The sequence below is a fragment of the Colias eurytheme genome, chromosome 15, assembly GCF_061535395.1.
Source record: "Colias eurytheme isolate Ceu_HAF_F1 chromosome 15, ilColEury1 Martin Lab GWU primary, whole genome shotgun sequence".
NCBI classification, from domain to species: domain Eukaryota; kingdom Metazoa; phylum Arthropoda; class Insecta; order Lepidoptera; family Pieridae; genus Colias; species Colias eurytheme.
This window is the reverse complement of record NC_142994.1, coordinates 10794877-10809163: the sequence shown is the minus strand read 5'-3', so window position 1 is coordinate 10809163 and position 14287 is coordinate 10794877. Positions and strand designations below refer to the sequence as shown.

The 14287-nt window shown below is 32.2% G+C and overlaps 1 protein-coding gene across 1 annotated transcript; it reads right to left on the bottom strand.

Moving 5' to 3' along the window:
* Window positions 1–1859: 1859 nt before the first annotated feature.
* On the bottom strand, window positions 1860–13830 carry LOC149902565 (proton-coupled amino acid transporter-like protein acs). The gene is made up of 9 exons (XM_090110498.1): window positions 13766–13830; window positions 7689–7805; window positions 6959–7109; window positions 6500–6621; window positions 4644–4728; window positions 4057–4301; window positions 3602–3814; window positions 2665–2834; window positions 1860–2242 (listed from the first exon to the last, which is right to left on the bottom strand). Exons 1-9 carry the CDS (start codon window positions 13807–13809, stop codon window positions 1947–1949), a joined length of 1443 nt encoding a protein of 480 aa, XP_089966624.1. The 5' UTR covers window positions 13810–13830; the 3' UTR covers window positions 1860–1946.
* Window positions 13831–14287: the final 457 nt, after the last annotated feature.

The following is a 14287-nucleotide window of genomic DNA, read 5'->3' as shown; positions in this document are numbered from 1 at the left end:
CACGCCGTTGAATTTCGACTTCTATTCGGATCTTAGACCAATAGTAAATAACCGTATTACTTTTTAATGTAGGTACATAATATTATTATCTGTATCCAAGATGCATCACATAATACCTCCAGATGAGCACATCAATTATTATAACATCAAATGCATACAAAACGCGACATCGCCAAAAACCTCAAAAGTGAAACGCAGTCCACATTAAAATGTATTGCATAATCTAATATAATTCTGTAACAGAGTTTTCACTTATAATAACTACCGGCATGTATTAGAAAGGTGGCTTTGAGATGGGAGATACCGCGGTATGTTATTAGTTACGGAAATGTAATTAGATCTTATTAACCCATGTGGACACTTGAATGAAGTACATTGAGGATGAATATTGTTATAGTAATATTATTCTAATAATATTAAGCTATTGCATAGCATTTTAAACTAGCTTCCGCCCGCGGCTTCGCTTGCGTGCTGTTTTAATGAAAGGTACTGGTGCTTTCTCAGGGTCTAAAGATTGTCTGTGCCAAATTTCATCAAAATCGGTTGCAGACAAACAGACAGACAGAGTTACTTTCGCATTTATAGTATTAGTAGGGATTAAAATCTGAAAATGGAAGAAATAAAATACTTTGTTTCAGTAATTTATTTAATTTATTATATTTACAATCATTCTAACATAATAAACATCTTAAGTACATAATTACACAACTAACTAAATTGTTAATTACTTCTACTTTGTACGATTTATCATAACAACATACAAAAACTGTATTTAAAATATAAAATATAAGCGGTTTTAATTATTTTATTAATTTATCTTTGTTTCAGTCTATAATCTAATTATCTTGATCTTATTTACATAAACTGAAAGAGAATATAAATGGCGAAATTAATTAAACAAAAGATTTTCCTAGAATCTATATAAATAAATTGGTCTTTAGCTTCATAGATTACATACATTTTAATGGTTTAGTAGAAATAAAAAGTATCTTTTTCTCAATTATATTCTTTGTCAAATTAAATAATAATGAATTAATAAAAATAATGTAGACACTATAATGACCTCTGCCTTTTATAATTTGTCCGCATGTAGTAAAGAATATTATAATACTAGTTTTGGCCGCGGTTAATCTTACGTGTTCCATACACAGAAGTAACAATTTTCATGCTTACGTCATAGTAGAATTGAATCTTCTTCTTATATATAAAATTCTCGTGTCACAATGTTAGTCTGCATACTCCTCCGAAACGGGTGGACCGATTCTCATGAAATTTTCTGTGCATATCGGGTAAGTCTGAGAATCGGCCAACATCTATTTTTCATATGTACCACGGGCGAAGCCGGGGCGGACCGCTAGTATACGTATAATATCTGTTGGTTACTTACATGCGGCAAGAATACAAAATTAACACTTATAAAAGTAAAACTTATATATTTAATAACTCGTATACAACTATAATTCACCTAAAAATTTAAATTATATTATACTCTATATCTATTATTTTCTTGTCGTCATTTAAATAATATAAGATATATTAAAATATAATTTATAATAATGTCAGTTATTCTTATACAAGTCACTGGTTTATATTATGTATAGGTACGTGTTTCAAAACTTTTGTAAAACATTGTCGGTAAATACAAATACTTAAAAGCAAAAATATCATATACAGACTATCATCTCCAAATAATTGAGACGCGGGTACAGATAGTTTTTGTAACTGTAAAGCTACTGTTTTTATAAAATTGTGCTAATAATTATTTAAAAAAAGTCTAGTCATTGTTCTCTAGGTTACTCTTAAAAATATTATTAATTATTCGTTCCACTTTATAAATAATAAATAGTATAATGATGAAATATCTCTACTTTGCAATTCGAGCTATTAAAGTCGTTATCACATCTAAGAATACCTAGTATCAACATTCACATTTGTACTATAAAAATTCAATACATCAATGTACTATCGGTACTATTATGGTCCTCCACTTCAATTTCGCTATGAGAGAAATCTTCAATCATACCAAGTATGGACACATAAGCTCCGGATATCAAAGCAATGATAGATATCAAACAGATAATAATGTTCTTGTATAGGCGATAGTTGAATATTCCAAAGCCCTTTTCCCAGTGGTAAACTATATCGATGGTGGCCGGGATCAGAAGACCAAAAGTGGAAAAGAAAATGGCGCCGACGAAACTGATCACCAATTCGAGGTTGGGGAACGCTGCGGCGATGGTAACTGAAATTTTGATATTGAGGTTACATTATTTTTGGTGTGCGAATGTTTCTGATATCATAAATCAAGGGATGACGATAAGACGGTATTAAGAAAGAAATTGTACACACAACATATTTAATTTGGGAATAAAACGTGTAAGTTCCAGAATCATAACGGAGGGCAAAATGTAACATTTTTTACCGTGTTTTACTGTCCTAATGAAGAAAGGGTGCACTTCTTGTGTTTTTTACTCAAGCAGATTTGCTTACGATGGAATGAATATCATTATAACCGTTCAAATTTTATGAAATTTTACAAAAATATTACAATTTCCTTTTATTAAAATCATGCATAATAATAATATCGGTACCTATTTTCAAATTTAGATGTAAGAAGATTTAGTGGATATCTAAGGATGATCAATAAAAGATTTGAAAACTTACCCGTGCCAATAACAATAGTAGTCCTGATACCAACTTGGATTACATTCTCGTAGCTATTCGACTGTCTCCTCTGAAGTAATCTGCCAATAAACTCCATGGGTACGTAGAATTGTAGCGCGTATGAGAAGAATATTACGACTGCCATGATGATTTTAGTGGCTTGTGCGATCCTGTAAAAAACAAAATTATAATAAAGCAGGAATATGAAGCGACACTTATACTTCTAGAAGGACGAATTTAACAATATCTTTTTCCTTATTATTTTTTCCATTACAAACGTTACGAAACTAAAATTGTTTTTATTTTACTTAATATATACTTATATACCAAATAAATAAAAGCTTATACTCTATTAAAATATCATAGAACTCCTAACATATTTTTATTTAAAATTATAATTATTCTCAAAATAATAAACAAGGATAAAAATTATGATTCTAACTTTTAGGCATTTAATAATTTATTATTTTATTATAATCTTAAAAGGTTTTCTCTTAATTTGAAACACCTACTTAAAAAGTTGAAGCAAATATTATTGTACACAAGATCGTATAAAGTTTTCGTAGGAATACTTAATTTATCGATTTATAAATATAAATGATAGTTGTATACCCATTTCAAATTATACAGAAAATACCCCTAGCAACACATAAAACATTTAGCTGAATGTAACATAATGACCTGTTTCAAGAGGTTTATTACACAGAATACTAATCATATAATATTCTCATAATATTGTTGTTGGAGAGTTGAGTTCGGCATAACAGTTCCCCTAATCGTATTATATTTCCTTAGCTGTTTCCCGCATGAATTTAGTTAGAAAATCCACTCACTCTTATTGGCTAATAACTCTCCTTCGGATTATAAATAAATAAGTTTCAGTAGTTTTTAACTTCATAAAATAATTATTATAAAGCCAAATTGCTCGATCACTTACATGTCACCTTCAGGCAGGTTCAGAGTCACGCTGCCCTTAGCCAAATCTCCGAATTGCAGGTATCCAAAGAAACCTACAATCCCAAAGAGAGTGATGACGATCCCCATGGAGACGTTCCACACCCCTGGACAGCCAAGGAACCGCTGTGGGTTCTTCATTTCGTTCTCTACTGGCATTACGACTCCGATGCCTTCCATTGCGAATATTACGGTACTGAAAAGTAAACATGTCTTTACTCTAAGTTTGTGAATATGGCATTTATTCTTCGGAAGGCTTTCTATTATAGGTACTTAGATTTGTAGTTGTGAAAATAAAAAAAGTTTAAAGCAATGTGTACATGAAAGTGAATCAAGTCAAGCATAGATTTTATTAATCTTCTTTGATTGTATACTTTGGCTAAGTACCTATATACCAATTATTATCTTAATCAACCCTGATTAATAACTAATAATTACCTCATAAACAAGGGCCACTGATTCACATTAGCAACCATTTCACGCTCAGAAAGCGGTGGTAAGTCAACAAACACATAATACAATGTGATTCCGAATACCACAACTAACAACGCATTAGCCAACGCAGAAAACGGCACTAAATACTTCAAATTTCGTATTTGACAGAGCAGTGCCAAGGGAACCAGGGTGAGAACACAGTATGTCTGGATTGAAAGGATATATCCTGGATAGTAGTAGTCCAATACCTGTAAGAAGAAATAACGAAGTTTATCAAAATTGTGGGTTTTAAAATATGACATTTTTTTTGAATTCACAGATTATAATAAAATGTAATAACTATTCACAGCTGCATCTAATTTTAATGACTCAAAAAGTGTAAGTATAAAAAATCATCGAAAATAAAAATAATTATTATTTTTTCAATTTCTCAAAATATAATTTGTTAAAAAAATTACAATTTATTATGGCCAGCATTGAAATAGTCCCATTTATATTATTATCCATTTACAGAAACAGTTCGTATAAAATGTACAACAGTTCTTAATTACTTTTTAATTATCTTCATAAAGTCAACAGTGTTCATTTACCTCTTTAAAGGAAGATCCGATGAAAACAACGTAGACACACAAAACGCTGAGGTACGTCACGGCCATAGAGTAATCTATCAATGTTCTGAAAACGAGAAAAGTTAGATCATCAAAATTCTGAAGCCTCCTTGTGTTCTACGAAACTTTTGATACAAATCCGGCATTGTTGTTTAAATTTTAGTGTGCTTTTAAAAGTAATTTATTCTAAATGTCAGATTCATATTCGGACTTCGTAAATTTGACCATGTCTCTGAATACAGGAAAAGGCTAAAGTGGCTTCCTATCCGTTATCGCCGGGATACTCATCTGCTGCATCTTTTGTACTGTGTTCTGTTTAGCCCTAAGACTCCTTCTTACTTAAAAGATAACTTCGATTATTTAAGTTCTAGTCATTCCCTCTCTCTTCGCTCTTCCAACTTGTTATTGCTCAGCACCCCTTTCCATCATTCTAAATTTTTTAATAATTCTTTCACTGTCCGGGCTATTCAACTATGGAATGCATTACCAGAAAATATTAGACGTGCTCAAACGCTCTGCTCTTTTAAATTGTTGCTTAAAGACCACTTCTTTTCCTTACTATAGATTTGCTTTGCTTGCTGACGTCACCAACTATTGTTTTTATATATATATATTATATATATATATATATATCTTTTTTTTGCGTTTGTACTATAGTATGTGTATGTATATGTATTCTATTTATATAATAATATGTATGTATATGTTTAATACAAAGCATATGTATGTATTTATATGTATTTTATTTATTCGTACTATTATGTAGTAGTTTGTATTTATGTAGTAGGTATCTTTGATACTTACATAATTTTATTTATTTATTATTATTGTTTTTTTTTTTCTTCTTTTTGCACTATCCCATTAACTTCATACATTTCCTTTCCATCAGGTTGCCTGGTAGAGATTGCTGCTTAGCAATAAGGCCGCCTCTTGTACAAACTATGTCTTTCTTATGTATTAATGGTATTTTTGTCATATTTTAGTTTGTGCAATAAAGAGTTATAAATAAATAAATAAATAAATAAATGTGAAATCATTTATCTGTCTCTTTTTGTAATTCTTTCTATTAGCACTGCTGAATAAATCGTGTTTAAAATATGTTAAAGTCTTTAATTTCTAAAATATGTACCTAGAAAATACTACTGCTGTTCGATCCCACAAGTAAATAAAATTAAAGAATAGACGCAGGTTTGACATAATATTTTATAAAAGCAACTTGTTTGTTAGGTACGCTCCTTGTTATAAATTTCTTTTTTTGAAAATAGATTTTGGTAAAGCTTTTCCAAACAAGTAGGTAACGATTTCGCGAGAACTGCTATAACTGGTTATTCAATAGACTTTTCCCAAAAAAGCCATTTGTTTAAAGATTAATGGATAATTCGTTTAAGGTTAAAGAAAGTTTGACTTTTGAAAGCTTAACATAGTATCGTACCTATTAAAAGGTTTTAGATGCTCGATCAACCAAAAATAAAGTCAATGTTTTCTGTACACATTTTTGCTATTAAAAAAGGGAAGGCGTTAGAAATTCTTGATATGACGATGTAAAGGAAATTGATATTAGGAGAGTAAACAAAATATAAATTGAATCGCGTTTAAAATCCGTTAAAAAGTCTTTAATTTCTAAATATAAATTGAATTTAAATAATATCGTACTACCTGGTACATATATATATGCAGTATATAACAAAAATAAATTATAATTAGATATATATTTCTATCTACTTGTTCCATTTATAATAATTATATTCTTATAATTTTTCCAAATAAGTATTAATATACAAATTAAACAAAAATCCTTTCTCGCCTACACTATTATTAGTATAAAACAATAAAATTACGTCACAAAATTGCCCCAAGGCCGCAATCTCTTTGGTCCATATTCAAATGAAGCTCCACAAGTCTCCGCAAAACTCATTGAAGGCTTTTTAGCTTCTACGCAGACTTGTTGTGATATTCTTACCTGAAAATTTGAAATTATCACTACATATTATATACTAAGTACATAAATAGGATAATACAAAGCTATCTATCGCTATTTGTTCATATGTCCCTCTGCCCGTCGTATCGTGTCTTTTAAAACTACGCAACGATTTTGATGCGATTTTTAATAGATATAGTTTTACAAGATCAAATATAATAGTAAAAGTGAAAACAATTATGTATATAATTTTCTTATTCTTAAAGTGACAAACTAGTCTGGGCTATATTTTAATTTTCACAATTTTCACAATTATTAGAAGTCTCTTTATATAAATAGATGATACCTAATGATACTATAAAAAATATGCTTTACTTACCACCATCTGAACTGTATGAGTGCATACAAAACCAGCGAACAGCGTTCCTATGACACCGGCGAGTAATCCAGCGTTCTTGAAGGCAGCTGGCATGGCCAGCACTCCCGTACCGATGCATGCTTTTAGTATGTGAGCGATTGCGCCTACAGTCCTGTAGATTGAGATTTTAGGGAGTAGGCAAACATAAACCTTTCAGTTTATTGAGGATTCCCGTACGGTCATAATAAATTATGGTGTTGTTAATAAGGCGGACCACACAGATCGAGCTGCTTCACGCGGCAATTACTTTGCGAGGCTTCTCTCTAGTGTGGATTCGGATATAAGAAGACATTAATTATTTATAATATGTTAATTACTCCTAGTGCAATGTTGCGAAGAATTTTCAGTGAAAAGCAAGAGCTCTCATACCAAAAAATAATATTAAAAAAATGGGAGTAATAGTAACGTGATACTAATAATTATAAGCATATGAACGTCCAACGCTCCAAATAACATTTTGTCTTGAACAATTCAGAAATCTAACATGCAAGGATATAGGTTAAAATCATACTCTCCCTTTGATTTCGGTACAAAGGAAGTAATTAGTAATTCTATACACCTTTGTAATCCTGTGAATAAGTGGCAAGTGACCTGGTTATTGTATGTATCAGTAACAGGTCATATTGATGTATCAATAAGCCATTTATAAGTAACTGATACTATAATATACTCCTTATGTTTTACTACTCACGTTGTAGGATGTTCCACTTGTCTATGTTCGAAGGGATTGTAGGCTTTCTCGTTGATTACATCCTTAGAAGCAATACTGAGTGACGATTGGAAGCCGGGATTGCTCGTTAATTCCGCTCTGAAATAATAATAATGTTTTCGTGTACCAACAATGTAAATATCAGAACCGCCCACAATGTTGCTTGTAAACATTGCGGAACGTGACAATCGTTACAAATTCTCTCATATTTTAACACTGATTTTCACTCCTAAAACTGGTTACTATAGCAGAAATTGTTCTATAGAATTTTCGCAGAAGTTGCACCAAATCTAGACAAAGTAATGACGAAACTTTTATTAAAAACAGCTACTTCTCGAAATCGTGGCGTTTGTAGGAATAGTTTATAGCAATTCAAACAAGTTCATTTTATGCTAACACTTTAAATATCCGCTGAGTGAGAAGATTCAATACGACAGAGATTTCTATACGTGTTTCTCAAAGCACGGGGATATTTTAAAGCCTGCCTCTTGGATGCTGTGACTGATTGCTATTGCAATTGAATAATTAAAAATCCACAGACCAAGCAGCTTTCATTCTTTCCCGGCTACTCGTGCTGTGGGGTGAAATTTTTCCCTTATTCTTCTCTTAACTAAAGACGGTAATAAACGGATAGGCAATAAGATTGCGTTTTTGTCTATAAAATATTGGTAAATCGAGCGCAATCAGAGCCAGTATCAATAAACATCTCATAGCATTTCAACAGCGTGTTTTTACAATTACTACAAACTGTATACCTAAAATAATGGACAATACAAATTGGCAATTTGTTTGTTGAACCGTGAAGGAATATTTGTTGATTGACAAAAACATTTTACGGGTGATTGCATCGAATCCCATGGATGAGCGAAGTTGAAATATGAAGGTCACATTACCGTAGGTTATAACAATACAAGGTCATTGTGTTATCAATGATACATTATATTTATTTATCTCATGGCCGATGGAGGATACTTAACTGTTTGTCCTGGCTCTGCTTGTAACGGGATAAAAATGAATTAAAAAATAGCCGTGCTCGTGAAATTTCGTATTTGGAAATCAATCCACTAAAGAGAGCTTGCATTTTTTGGTTGTTGAAATCAGTATGAATAATATATGTAGTTATACCAACAACACAATGAGGTAACCTAGTAGATAGTGTAGCCTAATTAGCTGCGAAACAGTATTTAATAATAATACTATTAGCCTCACGGTAAGTTTCTATGAAATTATCACACCTAAATTACCTCAAAGGAAGCCTTCGAGAAGGATACAGTATTCTCGTCACGAAAACAAAACTTCAAAAGGATGGAACAAGGGTTGCATATTTGTGTGAACGCTTCGTAATAACTTTTAGAACAGGAAGGAAACAATTAATATTAGTAAAAATATAATATACTTACAACATAATATTTGTGATTTATTCCTTCGTTTATTTATATATAGTAGATATTGTTATTTACTTACATGCAAAATAACAATTATCTAAGTAATTAACAATTAGGGTGTTTTGTGTTTAATGAATGTGTTTGTGAATTTTAATATTTTAATTTCATTTATTTTATTACTGGCAACATTTTTTCCCCGATAACAGAATAGCAATTCGTTTACTACTTTGCCGTTCGCATTGTTCAATTTACTGTGGATTAGATTAAAATTTTACATTAACATTATTGATAAATTTAACGTAGGAATATAAAAGAGCGCGACAAAGCGGTCTTCTCACTTAACACATATCTCCTCCAGGCAACTAAGAAAAAAGTTAAGAAGTACATTCATAGTAAAGTATATAGAAAGAGATAACCAAATGCATTTAGTCCAATGCTGTTCGTATTAAATGCTGTTATAAATGACGTAGCATTTGCCTTTGATAAGCTAATTATTGACCAATGCATTTATAATTGAGATTGCTTTTCGATGACACTAGCACGTGATGCAGAAATATACACGTTTCTATATAAAAGACTCATAATATTATATATCTTTAGTTAGTCCGCTATCACAATAGAATTACACAGCGTATACATTGCATAGCATTGTTTGATATTATCAAGAATTAGTAACGCAATTTCAAACCGCTGAGATTACTGCCAGTTTGTTTGTAAAAATCTTCATTCTTCTATTGTAACTTTATTTACTATGCTAAATGTATATTTTGCTATATATAATGCTATTTAATACCCGATTCTTCGCTTGCGTTTCTTGATAAAACGAGATATTCCTGAAAGAGAATCATAATTATTTCCCTAGTTAATGGTTAATAGTTCCCTAGTTATAAGAGGTTATAGTAAACAGAAAAAACTACATTAAATTGACACATATCATCAGTATTCCTATTAAACGTTTTATAAAATAATGGCCCCAGTGTTTAGGAACCAACTTATGAATGACGTGCCTGTTAATTCGATACAAAGATACAGGTGCTAGGTATGCTAAAAATACGCAATAATTTTTTCTTTTTCAAATTCCATTCGCAATTTTCACGGCTGAGCAGTAAACATATCACTACCATAATATTATCTATACTAATATTATAAAGAGGAAAGGTTTGTAATTATGTATGTATGTATGTATGGTTTTCACGCATAAACTACTGGACCGATTTCAAAAATTCTTTCACCATTAGAAAGCTGCATCTTCACTGAGCAACATAGGCTATAAAACATGTAGGTACCACGGCCACGGGCGAAGCCGGGGCGGACCGCTAGTCACAAATAAATTGATTGTATGACGATTTTCCTCCAATTTTTAGAGGAAAGTATCATTTCCTTGTCGCGTGATTCGGAAATTAGTTATCTCATGGACTTCCTTGAGGATAATAATATATACCTTTGGACTTATGAAAGTGCATTGCCTATAAATATTAAATTGTATTAATTTTTGTAAGGTATAAAATTTCACTAGTATAAGTTATCGTTAAGTGTTTATAGCAAGGATTGATTTGGCAGTTGCAATAGAGGCTTTTCTAAAGCCAATATTATTGTGTATTTGACTAAGATAGCCTACTAAAATCTATACGAACATAATCTAGTATAGATAAACAGATAGTAAATCATATTAATAATAATTTTAACGTTTTATCTCATTTGTCATGTTACTTTTTTCATTCTATAAAATAAGGAAAAGTTTTTCGATAGAACCACATAATAAATGTTATTAATTCAATTATAATTGAGATTTATTAAAGAGTCTGTTTCGTTACCGTGTAATTGATCGTGGTGTATATTATCGATGTTTGGCATAGAGTATGCAAACAAGGGTTGTCAAATTATTTTGCAACTGTCATGCACCACGACACTTGTACTTCCGCCTTCGCCCGGTCGTTCATCTGCTATGCGCGAGCGCCCACCCTTGAAAACACGTGTATCCCAAATCGGATAAGTAATTACCGATTGGCGTAAATTCTATTTCTGAACATCGATATTTTGTGTTAACGGAATTTTCCCTAATGAGGTAAAAGCCACTCGCTATTTCGGCTTGTTGCGATTCTACAGTCTGTTATATTAAATTAATATGCAATGATAATATTTCATAAATTATTTTTGAAATATTTATTTTGGTTACATGTTTAGTTATGCAGATGACAGCACTATTGTCGAGAGATATAAATCCAGTGCCCGTACTTCAAAGGTTGAAATTGAATGTCTTCGGGAGGAAATGATCGATCGCTTAAAACCTTACACTTCAGGCTGTGTCCGATTGGGGCGATGCCAATCTTGTTGGGTTTAATGCAGCGAAAACTCAAGCGTGTTTGTTTTCCGCAAAACGGAGTTCTATATCAACTACTCCGACCTTCCGAAATGTGCCACTAGTAATAGCCGACTGTCTGGAGTTGCTTGGTGTCTCCCTTTCGTCTACACTCAACTTTGGGCAGTTTATTGAATCCAAGGCCCATCTGGCCGCAAAAAAGCTCGGAATTCTGAACAAGGTTAAGCAGTACTTCACACCGGGACAGCTTCTTAACCTTTACCAAGCTCAAGTCCGTTCGTGTGTGGAGTACTGCAGTCACTTGTGGGCTGGCGCCGCTAAATGCCACCTAGGGGCTTTGGATTCAATTGAAAGACGTGCCAAACGTATCATCAACAACCCTTCTTTAGTTGAAGCTCGGCTCTTGAGTCTTGAGCATCGTCGTGAGGTGGCATGTCTTTCGGTGTTCTACAGATTGCATTTCGGAGAATGTGCGTATGGATTACACAATTTAATTCCTCCATCTCCATTTCATAATCGTACCTCGAGGCGCTCCGAAGGATATCATCCTTTTATTGTGGATATCCCCAATATTCGAACTCGCCGCTTCGAGTCTTCCTTCATCATAAAAACAGCTAAGCAATGGAATTCACTCCCTAACACCATTTTTCCTAAACAATACAACTTGGACCTCTTCAAAGCCAGGGTGAATAGGCTCCTTCTAGGCAGACGTGCAACCAAGTAGGCCACATCACCGCTTCCCATCAGGTGGGATTGTGGCCAAACCTCTGCCTATTGTTAATAAAAAAAAAATAACCATATTTGTGTGCAATTAATTAACTGTGGTTAATTAGCGAATGGAAACAAAAAGCAACAAAAATAACGATTCATTGGTAGAATTAAATTGTTAATAAAATATAAATAAATTCATTGAATACACTACCAAAATATAAATAACTAGCGGTCCGCCCCGGCTTCGCCCGCCTATACGAATTCGGAAGAATCCCTTCAAGTAATGGTAAAAGAAATTTTGAAATCGGTCCAGTAGATTAGCCTATTCAATATAAAAATACAAAGGTTTCCTCTTTATAATATTAGTATAGATATGGATAATAAAAAGTGGTCTACCTATTTTTAATAATGATTGGTTATAGCACAGACTAATAATAATATACTACGTATACAAGTTATCTTATACATATAGTTAATTGCGACAAACAAATTTATTATAATAATTATTTAAAAGAAAAAGACATTTCAAATACTTAATCACCATAAACTTAAACACCTCCATGGACGTGGAAAGTGAAAGAACTGAGGAGACACGGGTTCGATTTCCGGTATTAACAAAAGTAAAATGTCGATACTAAGATAAATAATAATATAAATATCAACCATGAATGCAAATATAAAAATTTACTTCTCAAAATATTCGAAATTGTAGTAATTTACAAGCATTTCAGAAATTCAATCAACATTGTAACGTTACGTTGGAATGCTATTAAAATATATGCAATGCAAAAATGTCTCATATTGTAAGATAGAGCATGTAGTTTTAAGTATGTCTCAAGAAAATTAATTGTAAATTTTGCCAAGGCATATCGTAATGTTTTTAATGTACATTTTAAATAAAATTCTCGTGTAAAGCGCATCACACACGGTGAAGATACTATAATATTTTATGTTAAGATTCTCTTATATAAAATATCACAGTATCTTAAGGTATCCGGTATCAGCGTTCTGACCATCATTTTTCTTTTTGTCATTGCGTACTAAGACCCCTGTAGAACCGCCATCCTGTTACAAATGACCCGAAACACTGACACAAAATTTCGGGTCATCATCTTACATCTTACATCCAAACTTGCGTTTGTGTACAAGCTTATTATTATATTTAAACTATTAATACCCAAAATACGTCAAGCGGGTCCACACAGAGCGAGCAGCCTCGCGAGGCAAATTCTGCTCGAAGCAACTCGGTCAGTGAGGACATTTCTCTACCAAGTATATAGTGGAATTTACACGCGATTTCCTCGACCGAGCTGCTTCGCGAGGCTGCTTGCTCTGTGTGAACCCGTATTTTGACGTATTTTGTAATAGTTTGAATATAATATAACTTCTACAAACGCGCACTTGACCACGAATTTGTACGCCAGAAACTTTCCAAAAGTCAGTGTTCTACTTATTATTTTTAAGGTATTATCCCTAATTTTTGGGATCGTTGAAGAGCATTTTAATAATTTTTTTGTGACATTGGTTCAGTCGGGCACAACAAACCCACATTTTATTTTATTTTACAAAGTTATTTATCACCGATTGTAGTTCTGATTTCTTTTAGATAAACTGCCGACCCAGAAGTTGTATAAATCACTTACGTGGAGTTAAAGTTGTCGATGGCGGGCTTTTCTTTTTGCGACATCGTGGCAGTTCAATGAAATCTGAAATTAAACAAAGACGTGTAAATTTGAGTAACTTCTATATAAAAACTACCTAATCTATGGATGATAGATATTGAAACAAATTTTGCTTACATCAGATATAAATAATATTATTAAAATATGAATTTATTACATCAAATTACTACATAACATTATTTCAATATCCTCAAATGATTATCAAAAGATAGGCGAAGTTCTCTATAAAAAATATTTGCACTATTTGAACGTGTACTCAATGCGAACTATGTGATTAGATAATGTATATTCCAGTGACCTACAATTTGGCATTTGACTAACATGTTAAATATATTTTCTTATATTGGGCGGAAAATATCTAAAATATATTATGCTACAGTTAGTGCCAAGTTAGTTTGCGAATAAACTTTATTGAATACAGAGATTCCGGAAGTTTGGGGACATAATGTACAGTACATTATAGTGACAATGTATATTATTATG

Coding starts and splice junctions, on each gene's coding strand:
- LOC149902565 (XM_090110498.1), bottom strand. CDS start 13,809: ATGTCGCAAAAAGAAAAGCCCGCCATCGACAACTTTAACTCCAC. Junction 7,806..13,765: donor ATCGACAACTTTAACTCCAC/GTAAGTGATTTA, acceptor TTATTATTTCAG/AGCGGAATTAACGAGCAATC. Junction 2,835..3,601: donor AACCTGCCTGAAGGTGACAT/GTAAGTGATCGA, acceptor TGTTTTTTACAG/GATCGCACAAGCCACTAAAA.